The sequence below is a fragment of the Anolis carolinensis genome, chromosome 6, assembly GCF_035594765.1.
Source record: "Anolis carolinensis isolate JA03-04 chromosome 6, rAnoCar3.1.pri, whole genome shotgun sequence".
Lineage (NCBI taxonomy): Eukaryota > Metazoa > Chordata > Lepidosauria > Squamata > Dactyloidae > Anolis > Anolis carolinensis.
Window position 1 is genome coordinate 38,887,426 of NC_085846.1, and position 23,324 is coordinate 38,910,749.

Below are 23,324 nucleotides of genomic sequence, written 5' to 3' on the forward strand. Positions count from 1 at the left end.
GCAGATTGAATTTCACGCTACACATTTCCCCGCCCTCCTATGCGCCGATTGGTCCTTAAAATGGCAGCGGGAACCCTTGTCCAATCAGAGGGCTCCCTAGCCTCGGGGTCCCCCCACCAATCAAGAATGAGGAGGTGGGCTTATCTAGGAACAATGGACTTGCTGGGGATTAACGAGGAATTATGATTGAGTCATTGAGTAAATGTCCAGGAAGGGTTTCTAGACTGCTTCTTGGGGTGTAAATATACATTTTTGTCTGGCAGGCTCTGCCAGACCGTGGTGAGTAAGATGGGCTGCATTTGTTTTTGAAAGGTGTCATGTCCATGTTGACAGCCGAAGTGATCGTGTCTTGATTGTCCCTGTTGTTAAATGGTCCCAGAATCCGGACGGCTGATTTCCCAAAAGATGGCCCTGCTCCGATGTCTTAATGGGGGAAAAACCTAATCTATTGTCCATGCAAGAGGAATCTGACAGTTTCCTGGTGTGAGGAATTTTATCCCTCTGGGGTGTGTTGCAACATGTCCTAGGTCAGGTCTCGGTCATTCTTTAATATAAGACATTTTTCACAGGGATAAGGGGAAAAGGGAGCATGCAGGGTACACAAATCACACATAGGAACAATATTTTCCCTTCGTTTCCCAAGCCCTTTATGGTGTGGAATTCAGAAAATAAAATAAAAGTCCACAGGAGTCGAATCCGTGGCTCTCTGGGTGAAGCAACCCCACTGGGTCAAAAGGTCAGCGGGGAGGGGGGGTAGTTCATGGATGGGGGCAGGGGCTCTGGGTAGCCCCAGCAAGTCCGAACTTCAACAAGCCTGTCCCTGCAAAGAAAATCGCTCCGCAATGCAAGGGAACTCCGTTTTTGACATTTTTTGACAGGTTGACAATCAGCTGATCTGCCCCCGAAAACCGGGTCAATTTGCGAGCGGGTGGTCTCCTTTTGATGATGAGGCGTTTTCAGGCAGAGATATGAAAAATGGGCATGCTGGGGGCCAGAACAAAGGGGATACAGCCAGAAATTGGGGCTGGGGGTAGCCCGTTGCTCTGCGGCTCGCCAGGAGAGGGAGAAGGGAGGGAGGACAGAGCCGCGAGAGGGAATTCATGCTCTCATGCAAGAGGGAATACAAAATAGCTCTTATTTGAGAGGGTTACAAAGTCCACGGTTTTAGAAAGGCACAGAGAGGAAGCAAAAGATACAATTTTTAAGCGGTTGCTGGGCATGTTTGCACAGTCAAATCGGTCTCAGCGTGACTCTTCCTGATCTGCGGAACTCATCGCTGCAGGTCAGATTAGGCTAGATGCAGATGGTCGCCCAGGTCCGACCACACAACAAGTACTTTCACATTAAGTAGTACACTTTGAAACAGGAATAGACACTTTCAAACCAGGAACATAATGTCATCATTACTGTAATTAGTCAGACCTTGTTGTATGGCCATCTGTGTAGACAGGTTTAGTGGTGTACTTGTGCTAGGGAACAACAGAACGGTGTTGCTGAGTTATACATGATGGTTCCCCATTGGGTGTATGCTGACAACATGGGTACAGTTTAGTAAATGGCAAAAACTTACCACTGGCTATTGGGACATGGATGTGCTGGAGAGGAATGCCACATTAACACCGCTGGCAACCAAATCTATCTGGACAAATGGCCAGGCTCTAAAAAGTGTCAATAATGACACAGTTCTGTTCTTGGCTTGAAAGTGTCCGTTCCTGTTTTATTGTGCAGTGCTGACTTGGGCAGAAGTGATCCTACCCCATTAGGTTTGTTTGTGTGGCAGAAACGTCATGAAATGTCTGGAGGGGACAGTTTTTCTGGTCAGGACAAAGAACGGAACTTTCACAGAGATCCGCATATCCATATATCTGCATATCCGTATCTCCGCATCCCAGGGCTTTTGGGGGGGAAAAAGCTGTCCTGCGGTTAGCATCTTGGGAGCCTCTAAATCTCGGAACAAAGCAGCAAGTGTGGACAACGGAGGCAGAAATCCCAGGACTAACAGGTCTATATGGTCCATATGTGGACCTCTTCTGAAGTCCTGGGATTTTGTGCTTCTGTTTAAAACCTGTGATTTAGTGCTGTCTGGAAGCGCCCCAAGTTTATTTGCCAGGTTCAGAGATACCGCTGACCTGTGGGGTTCCTCAGGGTTCCCTTTTGTCCCCCTCGCTGTTTAACATATACATGAAAGGTCATCCAGATTTTTGGAGTTCGGTGCCACCTATGTTTGGATGACACCCAACTCTACTATTCCTTTCCACCTAAAGTCAAGGAAGCTGTCCTGATCCTAAAGCTGCATCTGTCATCAGTAATGGACTGGATGAGGGCAATCAAATAGAAACTTAATCCAGACAAGACAGAGGTACTCCTGATCAGTCCATCAGGGAATAGGGATCCAGCCTGTGCTAGATGGGGTCACACTACCCCTGAAGACACAGGTCTGCAGTTTGGGGGTCCTCAGGTATCTGCGGTCGGCAGGAAGTCCTTTGCACAATTAAAACGTGTGTCAACTGCGCCCGTTCCTTGAGAAGTCAGTTTTGGCCACAGTGGTATGTGCCTTAGTTACATCCCGCCTGGGATATTGTAACAAGCTATATGTGAGGCTGTCTCTGAGGAGTACTCAGAATCTTCAGCGGGTCTCAATTGCTCCAGCCAGGTTGCTCACTGGGGCTGCCTAGAGGGAGCGGAACACCCCCCTGTTGCAGTGGCCCCACTGGCTGCCAGTCTGTTTCCGGGCACAAATCAAAGTGCTGGTTATGAAATTTAAAGCCCTAGATTGTTCAGGTCCAGGTTATTTGGCCAACCGCATTTCCTTGTACGAATGTGCCCAGGTCCTGAGATCTTCAGGAGAGGCCTGTCTCTCCATCTCAAGCCCGGTCGCTGGGAATGTGAGAGAGGGCCTACCTTCTTGGCAGCTGCCCCTGAACTCTAGAACTCCCTTCTTCCCAGGAAAGCCAGAATGTCCTTCCAGCAGCAGGGCTAAAACTTTTTATTCAGTCAGACTTTTAAATATCAAAATGTTTAAGATCAGTTCAGGGAGTGTGGGGTTTTAAATTCAGGGGGTGTAGTGGGTAGGATGGGGGAATAGTTTTCAAAAAAAATGAAACCTCACTTATTTCTAATAGAGAGGGGCAAAGTGGGAAATGGGAGGAAGGAGAAAAGGGGGGGGGGAGGTTTTTGTAGACCTCCAATCTCTTTCATCATGTTTGATGGATCCTTAGATGTTTCTAAATCTTGTTTGTTTCTTCCACACCCAGTCTCTCGTCTTGGTATCAATAATTTCCCTTGGTATCTTTCCATTAATTCAATTATCATTTTCATTTTTCTTGTTTCAAATACAGTAGAGTCTTGCTTATCCAACCTTCGCTTATCCACCGTTCTGTATTATCCAGCGCAGTATTTCTTTGTAAGTTGGCCATTTCTCCCAAACTAGTTCTCTCCTTTGAACAGCTTCTAAGGGTGAAATCCACAATGGAGATTTCTGGTAGAAATTGTTTTTATATTTTTCCCAAATTTTTATTAGAGCCAACCTTATGAATGGTTCCCAAAGTTTTCTTCTATTTCCCTCTGGTCGTACCACATGTACGAATGCCATCCACTTTGCAGGTCGAAGCCTTCTAGTGTTAACATTCTTGAAATTGGACCAATCCCTTAAGCAAGGCAACACGCGGGCTTCGTAATATAATCTCAGGTCTGGAAGTCCGAAGCCGCCTCTTCTTTTCCCGTCTGTTAAATTTACCAATTTTATTACCGATTTTTTCCCCTAAACATATAAATATTGCTAGGTCTGTATTCCCCTTTTTAAAGATCTGGTCGTTTTCTAGTATAGGAATAGTTTGGAATAAAAATAAGATTGTTGGTAGGATGTTCATCATAATCGCCGATTCATGATTTCTGGCCAGTAGCTTAGAGATCAGATCCTGGGACATAGGACAGTGTAGATCTAGCCTCGGTCCTTTCAAAATGCAAATGCTGAGAGAAATAGTAATACACTTGTTTAAAAAACAACCCTCTGTACATGCCCAAGTAAGCTCTGTGCAGTAGAGCCGTACTGGTCCTGTGTTTCTATCTGTATCTTTGATTGGGATGCAGTGGTGGGCTTCTTGAATGGTTGCAAACTTTCAATTTTGGAAAATAAAAAAGGTCCGGGCTGCAACATTCTACCATCGGAAGCCCTGATGCAAATCCCACTCTCAGAATCAGAGGAAGGCAAAGATGGCAGCCTCCCTCTTCAGGAGCCTCCCACCATGGCCCCCATTCTTCTCTTTCTCCACAACCATCTTCCCAGGACCCCCCCCCCCCCCAACAGACCCCCCTCCCCCTCTGATGTCACCATGCCTCCCCCTCCCCCTCTTGTTCAGAAGGAACAAGAACAAACCACCAGAACAAAGACAAAGATCCGCCTGAAAGAAAAGTGTTCTTACCATACATCAAGGGAATACTCATCAGATAGGTAAGCTGATGAAGAAACACAATCTCCAAACAACCTACAAATCCACCAAGAAAATTGAACAAATGCTATGTTTAACAAAGGATAAGAGGGATTCTCTAACCACTACAGGAGTCTACCACATACCATGCTGCTGTGGACAAGTCTACACAGGGAACTTAAATGAAGCGCTCGGACACAAATCAAAGAACACGAAAGGCACTGCAGACTAATTCAACAACCAGAGAAATCAACTATAGCGCTTCATGAACCAACCTGGACACAGAATATTATTTGACAACACAGAAATTCTAGACCACTTTGATGGCAAATGGGCTTGAAATGGACCACTGTGTACCCCAGGGGGTGGAGTCTAGGGGACACTCGCGGAAGACGATTGTTATCTCGAGGAGGCAAGCTAGGTGGAGTGCACAGTCGTCCTATTTTTCTATACCCATTGCCCCTTCAAAAGAAACCCATGGCCCCCATTCTTCTCTTTCTCCACAATCATCTTCCCAGGACCCCCGCCCCCAACAGCCCCCCCTCCCCCTCTGATGTCACCATGTCTCCCCAGCCCCTCCCTCCCCTCCCCTCCCTCCCTCTGATGTCACAATGTCTCCCCAGGCAATTGGATGGTTGCTGCCTCTCAGCCTCTTCCAGCTTCCTCTGGCCTCATTCTGCCCTCGTCCTCCGCTCATCGCTGCCCTGCCCTGCCTGCCCTTAGCCTCTGACCTTACCTCTCATTGCGATTCTGGCATTTGTGCTCAGTTTTTGTTTATTGGTTTGTTGTTGTTGTTGTTGTTGTATTAGTAGTAGTAGTATTTGTTATTGGTTTTTATAATTAGTTTGTTTGTATCTTTTTTAGACTGTTAGTTAATTGTTTTTGTTATTGAGTGTGTTGTTTTGCACTTCTGGTATTTGTGTTCAGTTTTGGTTTATTGGTTTGTTGTTGTTGTTGTTGTTGTTTGTTTTTATAATTGGTTTGTTTGTATCTTTTTAGATTGTTGTTTTGTTATTGCGTGTGTTGTTTTTTGAATATATTTCTTGTTAGTGTTTCTTATTTATTCTTATTCTATTATTACGTTAATGTTCTATATTTGTAGTATTTGTTAGAGTTTAGACTCTTCATTAAGCTTTAGTATAGAGTATACATTTATTTTATTTTATTAGTTTTATTTATTGGTTTGTATTATTTTCATTTTGTTTATTTTGTTTGCCAAAGAAGCCCCATGGGAAGATCTTCCAGGAAGATCGGAAGGAACATCATTCCATCCAGAAGGATCTCCGCCCTGGATTTGTGCACCGGATGGCAAATGTGGAAGAGACGGAAGTGAAGAGACAGCAGCAAGAAGGTAACCATCTTAGCATTCTGAGGCAGGTTGCCATAGCAACGGGGGCGGAGCCAACTGCCGTTTGGAAGAGAAAAGGAGAGAACGTTTTAAACCCACTTCAGTCTGTAATGGTGGAATTACAGTGAAGACTGATTCTCAAGTGGAAGATCAGGGTGGCTCAAATGAGGGAATTTGAGTCAATTCTAAAATAAGGTGACTTATTTTAGGTGTCTGTGATTTCTAGTCACAGGGGACAGACAGGGCCGGCCCCACTATAGAGGCACCTGACGCCGCCGCCTCGGGCGCAGGCCCGGGGGGGTGCCGTCAGGCTGGGCGGGAGGCGGGGCACCGCCCTGACGGTGCCCCGCCTCCCGCCCAGTGCGCCCTGGCCCGTCTGGCCTTTTCTAGCTGGCCAGACTGCAGCGGAGGTCCCTCCAGGCCGCAATCGCGGCCTGCAGGGACCTCCGCTGCAGTCTGGCCAGCTAGAAAAGGCCAGACGGGCGAGCGGGAGTAGCGTGGGAGGCGGAGCCAGCTCTGGCGCCGCCCCCCCCCACCCAGCGTGCCCTGGCCCCGCCTCCCATGCTGCGTGGGAGGCGGGGCCAGGGCACGCTGGGCGGGGGGCGGGGCCAACTCTGGCCCCGCCTCCCTCACTATTCGCCCTGGCCCCGCCTCCCACGCAGCGTGGGAGGCGGGGCCAGGGCCCGCTGGGCGGGGCCAGGGCGCGGGAGGCGGGGCCGGTGGCGGGGGCGCTTTTCAGCACCCCCGCTTCACATTAAAAAATATCTCCGGCCGGCCCTGGGGACAGACTGGTTCCAAGTTTAAGGAAACCAGGGAAGTTTAAATCTTGGTCTGTGATTCTTAGTCACAGGAGAAAGACTGGTTTCAGATTAGGAAATCAGGGAGGCAGACCTCTAATAGGCCAGACTAAGCAAGTTGGGTGACTTGTTTAGGGTTATTTGTGGAGGCTGTGAAGTAAGGGGAAGTAAGCCTGGTAGATCCAATTGATCAGTTTCTAGTTTAGTTCTGAAAGAAGAAAGTATTTGGAAGTTAGAACACCTCAACATCTATTTGTAACAGTTATTTAAGTGCCTTAAAGAAATTATTGAAACCACTAAGCTTTGTACATGAAATAAACTTGTTTTGTTCTTCAAACCATCTAAGTCTCTGTCACACCTATATTCAAGCTAAGCAACGTTACCATCTGAAGTAAATAAGAAGAATTAAAAAGAATAAATTATCCTCTACCCCACATCTCCACAATTGGTGGCAGCGGTTATATAAAAAAAACATATATATATAATAAATAAATATTTAAAATCATCATCCAGACATCTTTACAATTGGTGGTAACTGTGTGGTGGGATTTAAAAGGATTCCTCCCTGTCACAGTTCGTTACACAGACTAATATGTGATATGATGTTCACCTAAACAATCTGGCATGGAGAAGAAGAACTGCAGTTTCTTTACCAGTTCAAAACTGTGCACAATGCAAGCAGGTCAGTCTTAAGGTTTAGATTTAAATGACTGAACAGAAAAAAAATCAGAACTAATGGTCCTTAGATATCAGGGTGAACAGTTTCCACCACTCCAAATATAAGTAGCCAGCCAAAATCCAGAAGATCTCAGAGTCTGGTCAGATTTTGAAAGCCTTCAAAGGTGAAAGGCTGAAGTTTGGGCACACACGTTGCTGTTTTTGGCAGGCACGCAATATGGTTGACATCACAGGAAGTGAAGTCCTGCTCACTGGGGAAGAATACTCCATCGGGAGAATGTATGGAAGGGTCCTCATCAAAATAGTTGTAAGGTCTCAGAAGGAAACCGACAGCATTCCCAAGTGTCACGGTGTTGGGGACATCCTCAGCATGTGGAATGTGCAGGAAGCCGGTGGTGATCCAGGCAACCAAGTCCTGATGTGGGGTGGGGTGGGGGGGGGGGGGAATAGGATTTGGTAAGAGAAAAGAACGCAGTGGTGATTTAATGCTCACAAGGCTCCTTCCCTTCTATATCTTGCACCACAATATTGCCTTAATCACAGACTTCTGAAGGGAGCATACATTGGTAGCTGATGGGAGAAAACTCATGTTGATTAACACGCAATTAACTGCAATGTTTAACCGCTACACAAATGTCTAGCCATTGCCAGTAGGCACTGAGAGTTTCATCTATGCTGATGATCGTGCCATCACCGCCCAAGCAGGGAGCTTTGAAATGGTTGAACAGAAGCTCTCTGAAGCAGGTGCTTTTACTGCCAATTACAGGGAAAACTAGCTGATCCCTAATCCAGCTAAAACGCAAACGTGTGCTTTTTGCCATAAGAACAAACAAGCATCTCGAGCTCTCAGGAATATCTGAGAAGGAATCCCACTGGAGCATTGCAGCACACCAAAATGCCCTGACATAAAAGAAGCACTGCTTGACTATCAAGCAAAAAATGGGCACTAGAAATAACATCATATGAAAGCTGACTGGCACAACCTGGGGATCACAACCAGACACAGTGAAGACATCTGCCCTTGCGCTTTGCTACTCTGCTGCTAAATATGCATGTCTAGTGTGGAATACATCTCACCACATTAAAACAGCGGATGTGGCTCTTAATGAGACATGCTGCATCATCACAGGATGTCTATGCCCCACACCACTGGAGAGATTATACTGTTTAGCTGGCATTGCAGCACCTGACAACTGCCGGGAAGTAGCAGCCAATAATGAAAGAAACAAGGCACTGACATTTCTGGCCCATCCCCTGTTCGGTTATAAGCCAGCACAGCAATGCCTTAAATCAAGAAATAGTTTTCTAAGATCTACAGAGATACTCGCAGGAACACCTCAGCCGGAGCGGTACCTATTGATCTACTCACATTGGCATATTTTCGAACTGCTAGGTTGGCAGAAGCTGGAGCTAACAGTGGCCGCTCCCGCCGCTCCCGGGGCTTGAACATGGGACCTTTTGGTCTCCAGCTCAGTGCTTTTACACACTCTGCCACCGGGGCTCCTAAATCTCTAAGCCTCTAAATCTCGGAACAAATCAAGTCTCAACAACGGAGTCAAAAATACCAGGACTAACAGGTCTGTATGTGGACCTCTTCTGAAGTCCTGGGATTTTTTTGCCCCTGTTTAAAACTCATGATTTAGTGCTGTCTGGAAGCACCCTGGGTTATCTGAGTCCACGCTGCCATATATCCCAGTTCAAAGCAGATAATGTGGGATTTGATTCAGCTGTGTGGAAGGGGCCTCAGTTCAAAGCAGATATTGTGGTATTTTCTGCCTTGATATTCTGGGATCTAAGGCTGTGTGGAAGGGCCCTCAGATTGCGCGGGCTTTTGTGTTGTTTGAACCCTGGGGGCGGGGGGAGGCCAAGCTGTTGCTCCTATCTCCTCCTCCTTCCTGGGCTGAGGAAGGGAAAGAGGCGTCTCCCGTGTCAAACACCCCCCCTCTCTTCGCTTCACATCCATTCAGCCCTTTCAATGGCGGAGGTGATTGAGTTCCGCGTCCCGCCTGGAAACGGCCAGACCCTCCTCGCCTTGGGTGTGGAAGAGGAGGCCTCGGAGGCAAGGCAGAAGCGGGCAAGATAGGGTGGGAGACGGCGCGTCTTTCGCGAGGCCTTTCAGGCTTACTGACACGGATTAGCTCTCTAGTACACTCATATTAACACTGTGTCACAAAAATGTTTTGTTACTGGATTTGAACGCGTCATTTCTTGATTGTGCGGTATTTATTTTGAAAGTAGTTTCTCTGTGTCAGGTATGGGCAAATTTGGGCCCGCCAAGTGTTTTGGACTTCAACTCCCAGCATTCCTCACGGCCTCAGGCTCCTTCCTTTTCCCCCTCAGCGGCTGAGGGGGAAAAGGAAGGAGCCTGAGGCCGTGAGGAATGCTGGGAGTTGAAGTCCAAAACACTCGGAGGGCCCAAGTTTGCCCATACCTGCTCTATGCTATAAGATGGAGTTTTACAAGGTTTTTATCCTTTTCTGCCACTGGTGTGGATGCACCCACTCCTCAGTGGGTGTCCATGCTTGTGTGGGGTGCATCTCTTCTCTGCTGCAGGGAAAATGCAGTTTGACACCACTGAACTGCCATGCTTCAATGCTGTGGAATCATGGGAGGTGTAGTTTGATCGGGCACAAGAAATCACCAATGCAAGATGCATGTCTACTTTAGGAATCATGCAGTTTGATGTCACTTTAAATGATATGGTTGAATGCTGTGGGATTTGGGGAGTTGTCGTTTTACATGGTCTTCAGGCTTCTTTGTCAAAATGTTGCTGCCAAACTACAACTCCCATGATTCTATAACATTCAGCCATTGCAGTCAAAGTGGTGAATGCATATTTTATTTGAATAAATGACCAGCATTTCAAAGCGGTGTCAAACTGCCTTAACTCTACCGTATAGAATGCATCCAAACTTTAGTGACATTGTGTTGCCAAAGACTTTCATGGCCGGAATCACAGGGTTGTGTGTTTTCCAGGCCATGTTCCAAAAGCATTATCTCCTGACATTTCGCCCACATCTATGGCAGGCATCCTCAGAGGTTGTGAGATATATTGACATTCATCAGGAGAGAATGCTTCTGGAAAATGGCCATACAGCCCGGAAAACACACAACAACCCTTTAGTGACATTGCTGTTTTGGACTACAGTTCTTAGCATCCCTTGGCCAACATAGTTGTGAGTCCTGTGACTTTGGCTCCCCCCCTCCCCCCCCCCCCCCAATAAATTAAGCAGTAAACAGCATTCTCAATTTTTTGTGGGATATGTATGTGAATCCCTGAAAGAGAGTTTGTACATACAGTACAGTCTTGCTTATCCGGCCTTCTCTCATCCAACGTTCTGTATTATCCAATGCAGTCTGCCTCCCGCCTTGATCCACAGCTGTTTCTCTAGGCAGGCAAGGATCACAGATTTTAAAAAATCTTTACAGGACTGAACTTTTTACGGATTTAACTTCTGACAATGTTACTACTGTAAGTTCATTTCATGCAATTCTATCTTTATTTTTAGTCAATTTTTAGTAGTCAATGTTTTTGTAGTCACTGTTTTCAATACAATGTTTGGTGCCTTAATCCCTCTTTATTATTCAACATGTTCGCTTATTCAATGTTCTGCCGGCCCGTTTATGTTGGATAAGCGAAACTCTACTGTAATATTAATAAACACCAAGGAAGTTACAAGACGTTCCTTACAGAAAGCTTTAAAAAAATCTTTTACGGGATTGAAAAAATCTTGAATCACAATTCCATCAATTTGTGTTTGATTAGAACAGTGGTTCTCAACCTTTGGGTCCCCAGATGTTTTGGCCTTCAACTCCCAGAAATCCTAACAGCTGATAAACTGGCTGCGATTTTTGAGAGTTGTAGGCCAAAACACTTGGGGACCCACAGGTCCCCAAGTATAGATGTTTGATGTGCTGGATGAAGAGGTTAATAGGGATTGTTCTCAACATGAGGTTCCCATACTCCTTTTTTTAAAAAAGCTGTACAAAAGTTGCAATCTGAGCATGTCGGAAGTGCTTTTAATTCCTAAACAAGTCACATTCAGCCCCTCTCCCCAAACACCCCAACCCTAAAATGTAGCCCATGGTCAGCATATGATCACATCCCTCGGGGAAAAATTTAGTGTTCCCAAATGGTAAATATCAGAAGCCTCAGGAGGTATGACTTGTCTTTAGTGTAATTTCACCCATTATTGGACCTTTTTTTGGTCAGGAAAAAAGAGCCTTTATAAAGTAACAGCGCTCCATGCAGTTATGCCAGCCACATGACCTTGGAGGTGTCTACGGACAACGCCAGCTCTTCAGCTTAAAAATTGAGATGAGCACCAACCTCCAGAGTCAAACACAACTAGACTTAATGTCAGGAGAAACCTTTACCTATAGAATCTGAAAGTGACCACTTCCAATTTCTGTTAAAAAAAAAAACAGTAGTCACTTCCTTTTCCTAAAAAAGCAGCCAAGATCAGGAGATTTAACTACAACCCAAGTATCATTTGCAGTGATGCCTCCCTCCTGACGCTCCAAAAACATGTTTTTTAGAAACCCAACACCATTGAACAATGCCCCATTCTCCAGAGCCTCAGAAATCTTTCTGTTGTGGTCAAGCTGTCTAGTTACAAATATAGAAGGGTGCGGGGGCACTTTTAGTTCTTTTAGTGGTGCAAGGGCTGTAAACCGAATTCCAAAATGTACATAGGTTTCAGAGAGCACAGTTGGCCATTTTGGGAACCTGTTTGGGCCATGATTGGAACACAGTAATGATCTCAGATCCCCCAAAACTGCTTACCCCTGAATTATCAGAAAGGGATCTGTCCTCAGGAAAATTGAAGCTGCGGTTGACTCAGGCATTTTTGTTGTGTAAAGCTGGTAAGTGGTACTCTCCCATAAATGAGCATGAAATGCAGTCCACCGAAAAAGCATTGTAAAGAAAAATTGATATGATTGCTTGCATGATTTTCAAAGCAGCATGCTCAAGAGGTCTTCTGGTGGGCAGTGCCTCATCCACAAACCATGTCCACATGCCAGACACTCTTCCAGTGCTAAGTTAACACACAGGAATCTGTCCAGTAGTGGATTGACATTTCATCATGCTTTCTGCCCTTTTAAAAGTTACTACAGTAGAGTCTCACTTATCCAACATAAACGGGCCGGCAGAACGTTGGATAAGCGAATATGTTGGACAATAAGGAGAGATTAAGAAGAAGCCTATTAAACATCAAATTAGGTTATGATTTTACAAATTAAGCACCAAAATACCATGTTTTACAACAAATTTGACAGAAAAAGTAGTTCAATATGCAGTAATGCTAAGTAGTAATTACGGTATTTACGAACTTAGCACCAAAATATCACTATGTATTGAAAACGTTGACTACAAAAATGCATTGGATAATCCAGAATGTTGGATAAGCGAGTGTTGGATAAGTGAGACTCTACTGTAATTGGCCCCAGCAAGTGATTTCCTAGCTGTTTTACATGTGTCACTATGAATTTCTAATCAAAATCATACATTTTATTTGCTTGTCTTACCCTTCAGCATGCTTTGTATTTAGTGTTCTCCGCATTTGGTCTGCTCTATTCTGTGAAAGTTCACAGAAATGCTCCGGTCGCTAAGCCTGGTTATTATGCTCTTATCAAATTCTACTCTGCTAGAGATGCAAGAAGAGCACAGTGTGCTTGCAACCAGAAAGCCCTGTTTCAAACAACACCTTTGAAGGTATATGACCATGTAATGTAAAACTGTATCTGTTTGATGTGGTGATGGATAGTTACAGGGCAGGTCTTCATGGGTGAATAGTGCTGTGAAATATTATGTATTTATTTGATTTTTAAATGGTAATGTTCACCTCTTTTTTAGCAGTTCGAAGCATTTTTAAAACCAATGCAATGATGTATTCATAGTTAGCAATGTTTTCATCATAGGAGTCAAAAATGATTGAGCTTTCAGCAACTTTGGGCTACAAATCCCACAACCCCATATAATTGGCCATACTAGGCAAGGCTGATGGAAATTGCAGTCCTTTCAGTCATTTAACAAGTCGTAACATTCTACATGACAGAAGGATTATCCTATTAACATTCCAAATGGTGAGGAATATTTATTTTTCATGGATGAGATGGATAGGAGAACCAGTTCATGATGGCTATCTAAAGTGGCTTTGCTCTGAGACTGGGAAGATAACATAATTGTTTCCGTAAATTAGAAAGACTTTCAGAGATTCAGATGTAGGGCTTTCACGCTACATGTTGTTTGTCTCTGAAACAAAATAGTTAAAGGGTATAAAAGTGCCAACAGTGGCTTTATTAACCCATTTTACTCATGCCCATGCAGTTTGAAAAGTACAGAACGTCTTGTGTTTTAATCTTTATTCTGTGGATTTTAATATGTATTTTATAGAAATACATTTTAATATGTGTATTTGTTAGAATGTATAAAATGATGCAAACATTTTTAGGGCTCTTTCTACACTGCTATATAATCCAGATTATCAAAGCAGATAATTCATGTTATCTGATTTGAACTAGATTATATGAGTCTACACTACCATATAATCCATGTAGAAGGGGCCAGGGAAGAGAAAATATGCTTGTTTTAAGTCAAGCAAATCCTTTAATAATATCTAGCCCCCCCCTTCTACACTGCCATATAATCCAGATTATCAATGTAGATTATTTATTTATTTAAGAAATGTATACCCTGCCTTTCCCCACTTAAGGGCTCAAATCAGCTTACAGCGGATAAAAACATGCCTAATAAAAGTTAAAACATATAAAACCAAATATTAGTAGTTGCTGTCACACAGCCTAAAACATGCATTAAACTATAATAAAACCTTAAAACTTTAAAACTACTCCTCAGTACATCATATAGTCCAGGTTCTTCTACATTACCACATTAATTCACATTATCTGCTTTGAGCTGGATTATATGAGTTTATATTGCCATATAATCCAGTTCAGATAAAATAATCTGGATTTTACATGGCAGTATAGAAGGGGCCTATGTTAGCGATGGTGAGAACTTGTTTCTTTTTTATAAGAATATATCAAAATAAACAAATTTATCTATATCCAAGATTGAAAAATAAGATTGCAAAAATACGGATGTGGACAAAGCCAGAACTTATTTATGCATCCTTCCAGGCCCAAATCTTTGGCCCCTTCTACACTGCCATATAATTCCAGATTATCTGCTTTGAACTGGATTATGTGGCAGTGTAGAAAAATATCATCCAGTTCAAAGCAGATAATGTGAACTATCTGCTTTGATAATCTGGATTATATGGCAGTGTAGAAGGGACTTTAGAGTGCCAAACTCTAAAAACTCTTGATTTTAATCGCAGGGTATTTAATCAAGTTTTTGCTCAAGTAGTATTTAGCTCTTCATAACCCACCTTTCCACTCAAGATGTCTCCAAAAGGCATTGCGATTTTTTTCCCCTGAGACTCCTCAGCTTTAATATCTTGGTGGCAAGCAGGGCCAAGATATCTCTTCAACCAGCTTAGTTTGAGGAAGGTTTTTTCACAGTTTTCAGACATATTCCTCTGCAGGACAGAAAAAAACACAAAGTTTAGAAATCTGAATGTAGAAGAAAGTTAAACTGACAGATTTTCCTATCTCTCTTTTTCATACCCAGATTTCTATGTGTACCAGACAGCGGACTTTCCCGCACCAACTAGGGCTGAACAGCTACAAGTGCAGAGAACTTGCTAATCACTATCTTGGCTTCAATGGCTGGTCCAGTCGCATCATCACTGTAAGGATTACTTGCAGTTTTTATTTCCTATTTACATACGATGTTCAGATGGGATGTTACCGAGTTTTTCTGTTTTCTCCAAGAATGAATGAGAAAACTACTTATTATGTTGTAATCTGTTGAATATAGGTAGGGGTTCACCAAAAACTGAGCACTTGAGTAAAAGGTAGATGAGGATTTTGTTTTTACCAGACGACCTGGAAAACTTTTACTTTGTGCTAAACTACAGTAGAGTCTCACTTATCCAACATAAACGGGCCGGCAGAATGTTGGATAAGCGAATATGTTGGATAATAAGGAGGCATTAAGGAAAAGCCTATTAAACATCAAATTAGGTTATGATTTTACAAACGAAGCACCAAAACATCATGTTAGACAACAAATTTGGCAGAAAAAGTAGTTCAATATGCAGTAATGCTACGTAGTAATTACTGTATTTATGAATTTAGCACCAAAATGTTACGATATATTGAAAACATTGACTACAAAAATGTGTTGGATAATCCAGAACTTTGGATAAGCGAGTGTTGGATAAGTGAGACTCTACTGTACATATGTGGCTATTATAAAAATATTCATGGTTATTGCTAGTGACTGTGACTGCATTTGAGGAATATTGACACACAGAGTAGAAATTGAGAGAGTATATGCAATTATTGTTCTTTGATTGAAAAATAAATTTTCTGACCATCAAGAAATTCCAGCAGGAAGAAAAATAGATCATCAAATATTTTGTGTAATCTTCTCATAGTATTTGAACACCCTGAAGTGTTGTAGAAAATTTTTGAACAGACCGTCAGACTTTTTGTCTGTTCAAAATTTTTGACTTCAGCACACACACACATTAAAATCACATGTTTTTCTCTGCAGAATAATTCCTCTACAACACTTTAGGTCAGGGGTTCTCAAACTTTCTAAGCAGAAGGCTGGTTCACTGATCGTCAGAATTTTTTTTGGGGGGGGGGGGGGGGGGGGGACGGGACTACAGTACAATTCCTATGTACATTACACATACCTTATTTGTAGTGCAAAAAAAAAATACAATATTTAAAATGAAGAACAATTTTAACCAACATAAACTTACCAGTATTTCAACGGGGAGTGTGGGCCTGCTTTTGGTTGATGAGATAGTTAAGTTAATTAGGATTGTTGTTGTCATTCAGGTCGCTTCAGATTTAAACCACCCAAGTCTAATGTTTTAGGGCAGGAGGCCTGCATCTCGCCCGCAGGCTTTAATTTGAGGACCTCTGTCATTAGACCATTACGGAGAGAATGTTGAAGAAGAATATTTGTTTTCTTTCCTGCAGTAAGGAGAAAATTATTTTAATTGTTCCTGCTCACATGTGGTAATGGGATAGTTGAGGATCAACGGTTCTAAAACAAAGAATAAGAAACATGCCCAGGATTTGGGATTTTGCTTCATCTTTCCTTGCGTTGCTTTCAAAATTAATTTTTGAAACAGCTACAGAATATATCTGGTTTTGAGGAAGTTGAAAATGAAGAGGAAGAAATAAGAACTTCACCCAAAAGCCAACAGTCCAAGTACCTGTGTGTTCAAGAACTAACCATCCCTCAGCATGGAATCTGCACCAGAGGGGTTGGTGTGGCTGAGCTTCCGATGGATCCCAGCCAAGGTAAAAAAAAAAATCCGATGGGGGGAGGGAAGTTAGAATGAGATAAGCAGGTAAGTGAAATTGTGGTACAAGTATTTATTATAAAACCCCGCTTTTTGCAATCTGGCATCTTCTAGATGTGTTATATGAAATCTTCTATGAGAATTACTTAATCGACATGCATTTAAGAAGTCCTGAAGGTTGGGGAATGCTGATAAGAATTAAGACCACAGGTGAAAGAAGATTTACAGATCTCTAGTGAAACCTGATGATGCTGTCAAGGTGATGCATGCCATATGCCAGCAAATATGGAAAACACAAGAATGGCCATCAGATTGGAAAAAATCAATTTATATCCCCATACCCAAAAAGGGAAACACTAAAGAATGCTCAAAATTCCGTACAGTGGCACTTATTTCCCATGCCAGTAAGGTAATGCTCAAGATCCTGCAAGGAAGACTCCAGCATTACATGGAGTGAGAGTTGCCAGATGTCCAAGCTGGGTTTAGAAAAGGCAGAGGAACGAGAGACCAAATTGCCAATATCCGCTGGATAATGGAGGAAGCCTGGGAGTTTCAGAAAAACATCTATTTCTGCTTTATTGACTATTCTAAAGCCTTTGACTGTGTGGATCATAGTTATTTATTTACTGTGGCATGTACTTGGTGGTATGGGGATACCAAGTCACCTTGTCTGTCTCCTGAGAAATCTGTATAAAGACCAAGTAGCCACAGTAAGAACAGACCATGGAACAACAGACTGGTTCAAGATTGGGAAAGGAGTACGGCAGGGCTGTATACTTTCACCCTACCTATTCAACTTGTATGCAGAACACATCATGCGACGTGCAGGGCTTGATGAATCCAAGGCTGGAGTTAAAATTGCTGGAAGAAACATTAACAGCCTTAGGTATGCAGATGATACCACCTGACCGATTGATAACTGGCAAATAGAGGGAGAAAATGTGGAGGCAGTGACAGACTTTATATTTCTAGGCGCGAAGATCACTGCAGATGCAGATGTAGACTGCAGCCAGGAAATCAGAAGACGTCTACTTCTTGGGAGGAGAGCAATGCCCAACCTCGATAAAATAGTGAAAAGCAGAGACATCACACTGGCAACGAAGGTCCGCATAGTTAAAGCAATTGTATTCCCCATAGTAACCTATGGTTGTGAGAGCTGGATCATAAGGAAGGCTGAGCGAAGGAAGATAGATGCTTTTGAACTTTGGTGCTGGAGGAAAATCCTGAGAGTGCCTTGGACCGCAAGAAGATCCAACCAGTCCATCCTCCAGGAAATAATGCCCGGCTGCTCACTGGAGGGAAGGATATTAGAGGCAAGGATGACGTATTTTGGCTACATCATGAGAAGACAGGAAATCTTGAAAAAGATCATGATGCTGGGAAAAATGGAAGGAAAAAGGAAGAGAGACCAACCAAGGGCGAGATGGATGGACGGTATCCTTGAAGTGACAGCCTTGACTTTGAGAGAACAAGGGGCGGCAACAGTCGAAAGGGAGCTCTGGCGTGGACTGGTCCATGAGGTCACAAAGAGTAGGAAACGACTGTGTGAATGAAGAAGAATGAAACCTGCAGAGGGCAGCTGTGAGTAGTTGTGACTTTGTTAAACATAAGCTACCATGTCAAATAAGTATGTTGTACCATGTACAGTACACCATTCCTGAGCAGTCCAGAGTGTCAAGCCCATTTCCATTGAGGGCCACAGCCTTATGGTTGCCTTCAAAGGGCTGTTGAATCCATGGATGAAGAATCCATCGATACAGAGGGCCAGCTATATATATTTTTTGCACAGTAGTCAGTGCTCTTTAGTTTCACGACAGTTCCCATCATTATCTGCCATATGGACTGGGGATAATGGGAGTTACAACCCAACAGCACTAGTGGTTCTGAGGTTGAGGAAAATCTATAAGGTATTTTAAAGTCAGACATATCCAAAAGACTTGTATCTAAATTCAAACCCCATTATCCTGAACAGAGCAAACTGCAGCCTTCCAGAGGTTACTGTATCACAACTCCCATCAGCTCTAGTCATGATGTTTCATTGGTGATGGAAATTGACTTAAGAGTGTTCTACTTTTCACATTCATCAGTTACATCTTATTTGAGCTATGTAATGCATTGAATCTATGAACAAGGGTATGTGTCTCGATTGAGTAAAGTTTGGAAACTTCAGCTGGTTCAAAATTGCTCATAGTTTTGATTAGGTTTAGTCCTCTGGGAGATGTGTCTTCTTTGTTTCTCTAGATCATGGGTGGGCAAAGTGTGGCTGTACAAATATTGCTGGACTGCAACTTCCAATATTCTTTACCATTGGTCATATTGGTTAGGGGTAATGGGAATTTCAGCGCAACAACTAGAGACTTGGATCACTGTCCTGTGCACACAGGTATCTACCGCATCTTCATAGTTATTACCTTTGACAACATAAATAGTTTGGTCTCAGGATATCTGGAGGCCTCTCCACTTTAGTGTCAATCTGCCTGCCTTCTGAGATCAGCTGAAAAATCTCTTTGGCACGTGCTATCTTTTTTTTTAGTCTTGTTTGGCAGGAATGACAGTGAAGACTGTCTCTGTGGTGACACCCAGCTTCTGGAATTTTCTGTTCCAGTTGACTCCCACCTCCTTCTCTTTTTAGTTTGCCACCAAATTAGACTTACTTATTCAAGTAGCCATTTTGTGTACCTGGTCAGCATGATGCAATTGATACTTGCCTCTTTTTTCAATTTTAATTGCTATCACATTTTTTAAAATTATGCTGACTCTTTAATGATATTTTTATTTATGTACTGAGTGCATTAGGCATCTATTAGATAGATAGGTAGTAGAGAAATTATTTTTTAAAACCACTTTAAAAAGGTCATGGAAGTTTATATGTAATTCCTTCCAGTCTGGACCGGCACAGCATCTCAGCACTGGACCATGGCAGTTAAAATGGTGTGAAACTGCATTAATTCTGCAGTGTAGATGCACCCTTTAACTGTTGTGGCTTGATGCTATGGAATCCTGCGATTTGTAGTTTGGTGAGACACCACCAACCAACTCTTTGGCAGAGAAGGTCTTGCAAAATCACAGCTCCCAGGATTCCATAGCATCAAGCTCTTGTAGTGGTAACAAACTGCATAATTAACTGCAGTGTAGATTCAGCCTGAGCCACCCAAGGTTTTTCATTGAGTTTTATGGCTTAGGAATTTGAACTCAGGTTTTGCTTTTCCAAGCTCACAATGGTATCCATACCTCCAGTGCTTTCACATGCTATAGCTTGAACCAGAAAATTTAAAGAACTCTCCCTCTTTACAAACTGCTGCCAAATCCAAGCAAGAGAAAGTGATTATTTAGATTTATAAACAAGCTACAGCATTCTCAAGATGGTCAAACTATAAATAAGGTTAATCATTGCTGCTAAAGCTGTGAGCTCCTAACAGATACATGACCAACTCTTGAACCAATCTGCTGTTCTATCTTTCAGGGTTTCATGTGACTACTCACAGCCTCCAGAAGCTCGCTGTGCAAAGGGCCCTCTCAGATGCATTTCAGAAGATACTCTTGGTAGTTCTAGGTAAGGCCATTTTTACAGTAAACATTTCACTTTCTTGGGTCTTTTCTCAAACCTCTTTCCTTGGTATTAAATCCTCAATCATCCTAACCTATGCAGCTCATCACTATGATCATGCTACATTTATTTTCTGTTCCATACATTGACACTTCGTTTCTTTTGATGTCCTCTCCAAAGTTGCCACCATGTTTTTTGCTACCTGTTATCTGTCTGCATTTTGCATTCTTTAAAAAATATTTTATTAAACTTTTCCAAATTAGTTTTACATTAAACAACAACAACAATTTATTGATTAGCCAGTTGGCCTTATTAAGCACAGACAATACAAACACAACATACAACATACATCTGGTTCACTTGAAATAAAATACAGATATACAAGTATTTGCCAGCTTGGTGCCAATGTAGCTTAGCCATAGATGTATGCATTAACTATCCTCATCTCCCCTACACTGCACCCCAATCTGATCTATGTACTCCGATCTCCTTTTATCAGTTTTAAACAAATACAAGGCCACGTATCTTAACTGCATCCATGACACAAATATTTAATTTTCTTAAAATTTTGTATTTGCCATGTTTTTTAAATTTATTGGATTGTGTCATGTTATTGTAAGCCACGTTGAGTCCCCATGGGGAGATAGGGGTGGTAGAAATAAAAGTTAATAATAATATTATAGTGGTCTCAAGACTCATATTGAAAACCAAGTTTGACTTGTTCATAAATTAATAATAATAATAATAAATAAATAAATAAATAAATAAATAAATTCCACCCCATCTCCCCGTGGGGACTCAGGGTGGCTAACCAACATAGAAAGACAAACATTAAATGCCATCAAAGTGCATATATAAATTAATAAAACATATAAAACAGTGTAGCATTCAATAATATAAATAGATCATAATAAAACATTAAAACACAATTACAAATTAAACAACACAAAAAGTGTTAAAAGCCATGTCCATGTATACGGTTCTTTGTTTCTTAGGCCGAAGTTTAACCATTTTTCTCCATTTGCAATAATTGTATCACTGTCCCTTTGATTTTATAATCCAGAAAGCAGAGTGTGGGTTTTTCTATTTATTCTGTGTATTTATATTTATTATTCACTCTAGGAATAATTAAATAATAATAATAATAATCTAATCTATAAAATTATAAGTAAATAAAATAAAGGTGTTCAGATTTATTTCAAAATATATAAATATCATTTAATTCGTTATAGATTTGTTCAGGCTAGGCTTTGTTTGTTTCTTTGTTCAGAGAATGGAAAGGTGGCTGTGGAGTATAGCTCTTCCCAGGATGACCCCATTGATTGTCTAGCAGAAGAGGAGTTTAAAGGCCTCCTCCAGGTAATTGAAGCATAATCTCATGCAGCAATCGGCACATATTAGGAGCTAGAGGGTTGTGTCTGTGCATTTTTGTATCCTTTAGTTGTACCAAACTTTCTCTCCTGACTTCCCAGACCTGAAAGACTGTGTGGGTAGGCATGTCAAATTTTCAGGTGTAGTGGCTTGTAATTCCACCCCCCCCCCAACTAGTATCCCAGGTAGTACCAGGATCTAGTATGTGATTGAAGACCCATTGTGGTCATTCTGAATAGTTCTTCATGTAGTGAATAAGGCCTGGAATATGTTCTTCAAGTCTTCTAGTGCATTTAATGTGCTGGATTTAGATAACTGATTAAAGTACATCTATTGAAAGTAATGGGACGAATATATGTCAAATTGGCCTAAGTGCAAAACAAACCCAATATTAAGTAGATCTTGTGAGGTACAGGATGGGTCCTTTTACAGTTGACCATGGGGTGAGGCAACAGCTGAATGGGAAGCAAAGGGGAGAATATCTTTATTTAAACAGAACAGATCTCCTAAATGCTGAGACCTAACATCGAGCAATCCATAAAAAGGCAAGAAAAACATCGGATGGCGACAGCCCTCAATTATAAGAGGAACCGTCTCTCAGATTGTATTTGAGGATATCTATGCAATGTTGTTCTCCGTGTTTGGCTTTCTCAGTTAGATCTTGTGCTATAAGCTGAGGACAATCAGAAGCAGGATTTGTGCCAAACAAGCAACATTCCGAACACAGAAGTTGGGCTGTAAAAAATGGCAGAAATTGATTCTATTTTCAAGAGGATTCCAGGAGATTAGAAGGGAGGCAGTTTGGATTTGTAATTTGGGATGCGGAGTTCAATTTCTGGAAGAATCTTCCCAAAAATAGAACCTGGGAGTTGGGGGGGGGGGGGGGCACCCGAAATTCAAAACAAAACAAAATGGATTTGTGCACTTTGAACACTCCTACACAGTTCTATCCTTCCCTGGAATTATGCTTGTGCACACTAGGATTTGTAGTTTCCAATCAAATCATGTCTGCCTCCCTATATGTGCTGTGTTCATAGCTACCAGTCTCGAGACTTCTTTGCGAGTGAGAGACATGATCTGTGTGGGAGTGGGCTGTGTCGGAAATATATACTTGGCCCTGCCGAAATTATTGCTGGGCTTTGCCTCGAGAAAGGTAAATAGCGTGGATGGAATGGTTGAAACTGCTCTCAGTTTTTTTTCAAAATAACCAAAAATTCATCTTTCTTTCCCTCCAGGTGACTGACTTGTCCCTTTCAGGTTTGAACCATGAAGGAGATGAAGAGATCTTGTCTGATCTTAGTGTAGATGAAGAATAGCATTTCTGACATATATTGACAATATTTTTTTGTGTTCTAGAAAGGCAATGTACTCTATCCTAAGCACATTACATTTCTAGAGAGCTGGTTCTACTGTTTCAGTGAACTGGTGTGTGTGTTTAATGGCACCAATCAAATGAAATAACTTATCAGTGTGCAACTATTACGTTTCATAAGGATTTGTGGGGCTGGGAGGTGCTTGATTTTTTGATATTTTTTTATTTTTCTAATAAACGTGTTATTTTAAGAGCAAAACTCTGTTGTGTTTCTTTGAATAAACAAGAGTTTGTTCCCAGTGAGACAAATATGAGTCTTTTTGATGTGTTGGCCTTTTATAAATGGCTTTGCAGAAACATTTCTTTAAAGTGACTGATTTCTTCTTTTCTTTACATAAGTGTAAATAAGCCACAAGATTGTGTATCAGTGGTTAACTTGATTGAAAAGTATA

General features: G+C 42.1%; 2 protein-coding genes across 5 annotated transcripts; one reads left to right on the forward strand and one right to left on the reverse strand.

The window, feature by feature from the left end:
- Window positions 1–6,426: 6,426 nt before the first annotated feature.
- Window positions 6,427–16,426, reverse strand: LOC134299938 (membrane primary amine oxidase-like). The gene is made up of 3 exons (XM_062984164.1): window positions 16,091–16,426; window positions 14,645–14,794; window positions 6,427–7,665 (listed from the first exon to the last, which is right to left on the reverse strand). The coding sequence occupies exons 1-3, from the start codon at window positions 16,163–16,165 to the stop codon at window positions 7,381–7,383; spliced, it is 510 nt and encodes a 169-aa protein (XP_062840234.1). The 5' UTR covers window positions 16,166–16,426; the 3' UTR covers window positions 6,427–7,380.
- Window positions 9,154–23,131, forward strand: rdm1 (RAD52 motif containing 1). 4 transcript variants are annotated; one of them, XR_010007180.1, is made up of 7 exons: window positions 9,154–9,309; window positions 12,787–12,966; window positions 14,887–15,006; window positions 16,469–16,640; window positions 16,757–18,223; window positions 20,106–20,195; window positions 21,460–21,504. XR_010007180.1 is itself a non-coding variant. In XM_008113205.3 (7 exons), exons 1-7 carry the CDS (start codon window positions 9,226–9,228, stop codon window positions 22,874–22,876), a joined length of 816 nt encoding a protein of 271 aa, XP_008111412.1. In that variant the 5' UTR covers window positions 9,166–9,225; the 3' UTR covers window positions 22,877–23,131. The 4 variants fall into 4 exon arrangements, 3 of the variants coding, with proteins under 3 accessions (XP_008111412.1, XP_016850006.1, XP_008111413.1); XM_008113205.3 differs by lacking the exon at window positions 16,757–18,223 and adding an exon at window positions 22,796–23,131 and having other exon boundaries at window positions 9,166–9,309; window positions 21,460–21,548; XM_008113206.2 differs by lacking the exons at window positions 9,154–9,309; window positions 16,757–18,223 and adding exons at window positions 9,589–9,713; window positions 22,796–23,131 and having other exon boundaries at window positions 21,460–21,548.
- The last annotated feature ends 193 nt before the right edge of the window (window positions 23,132–23,324 follow it).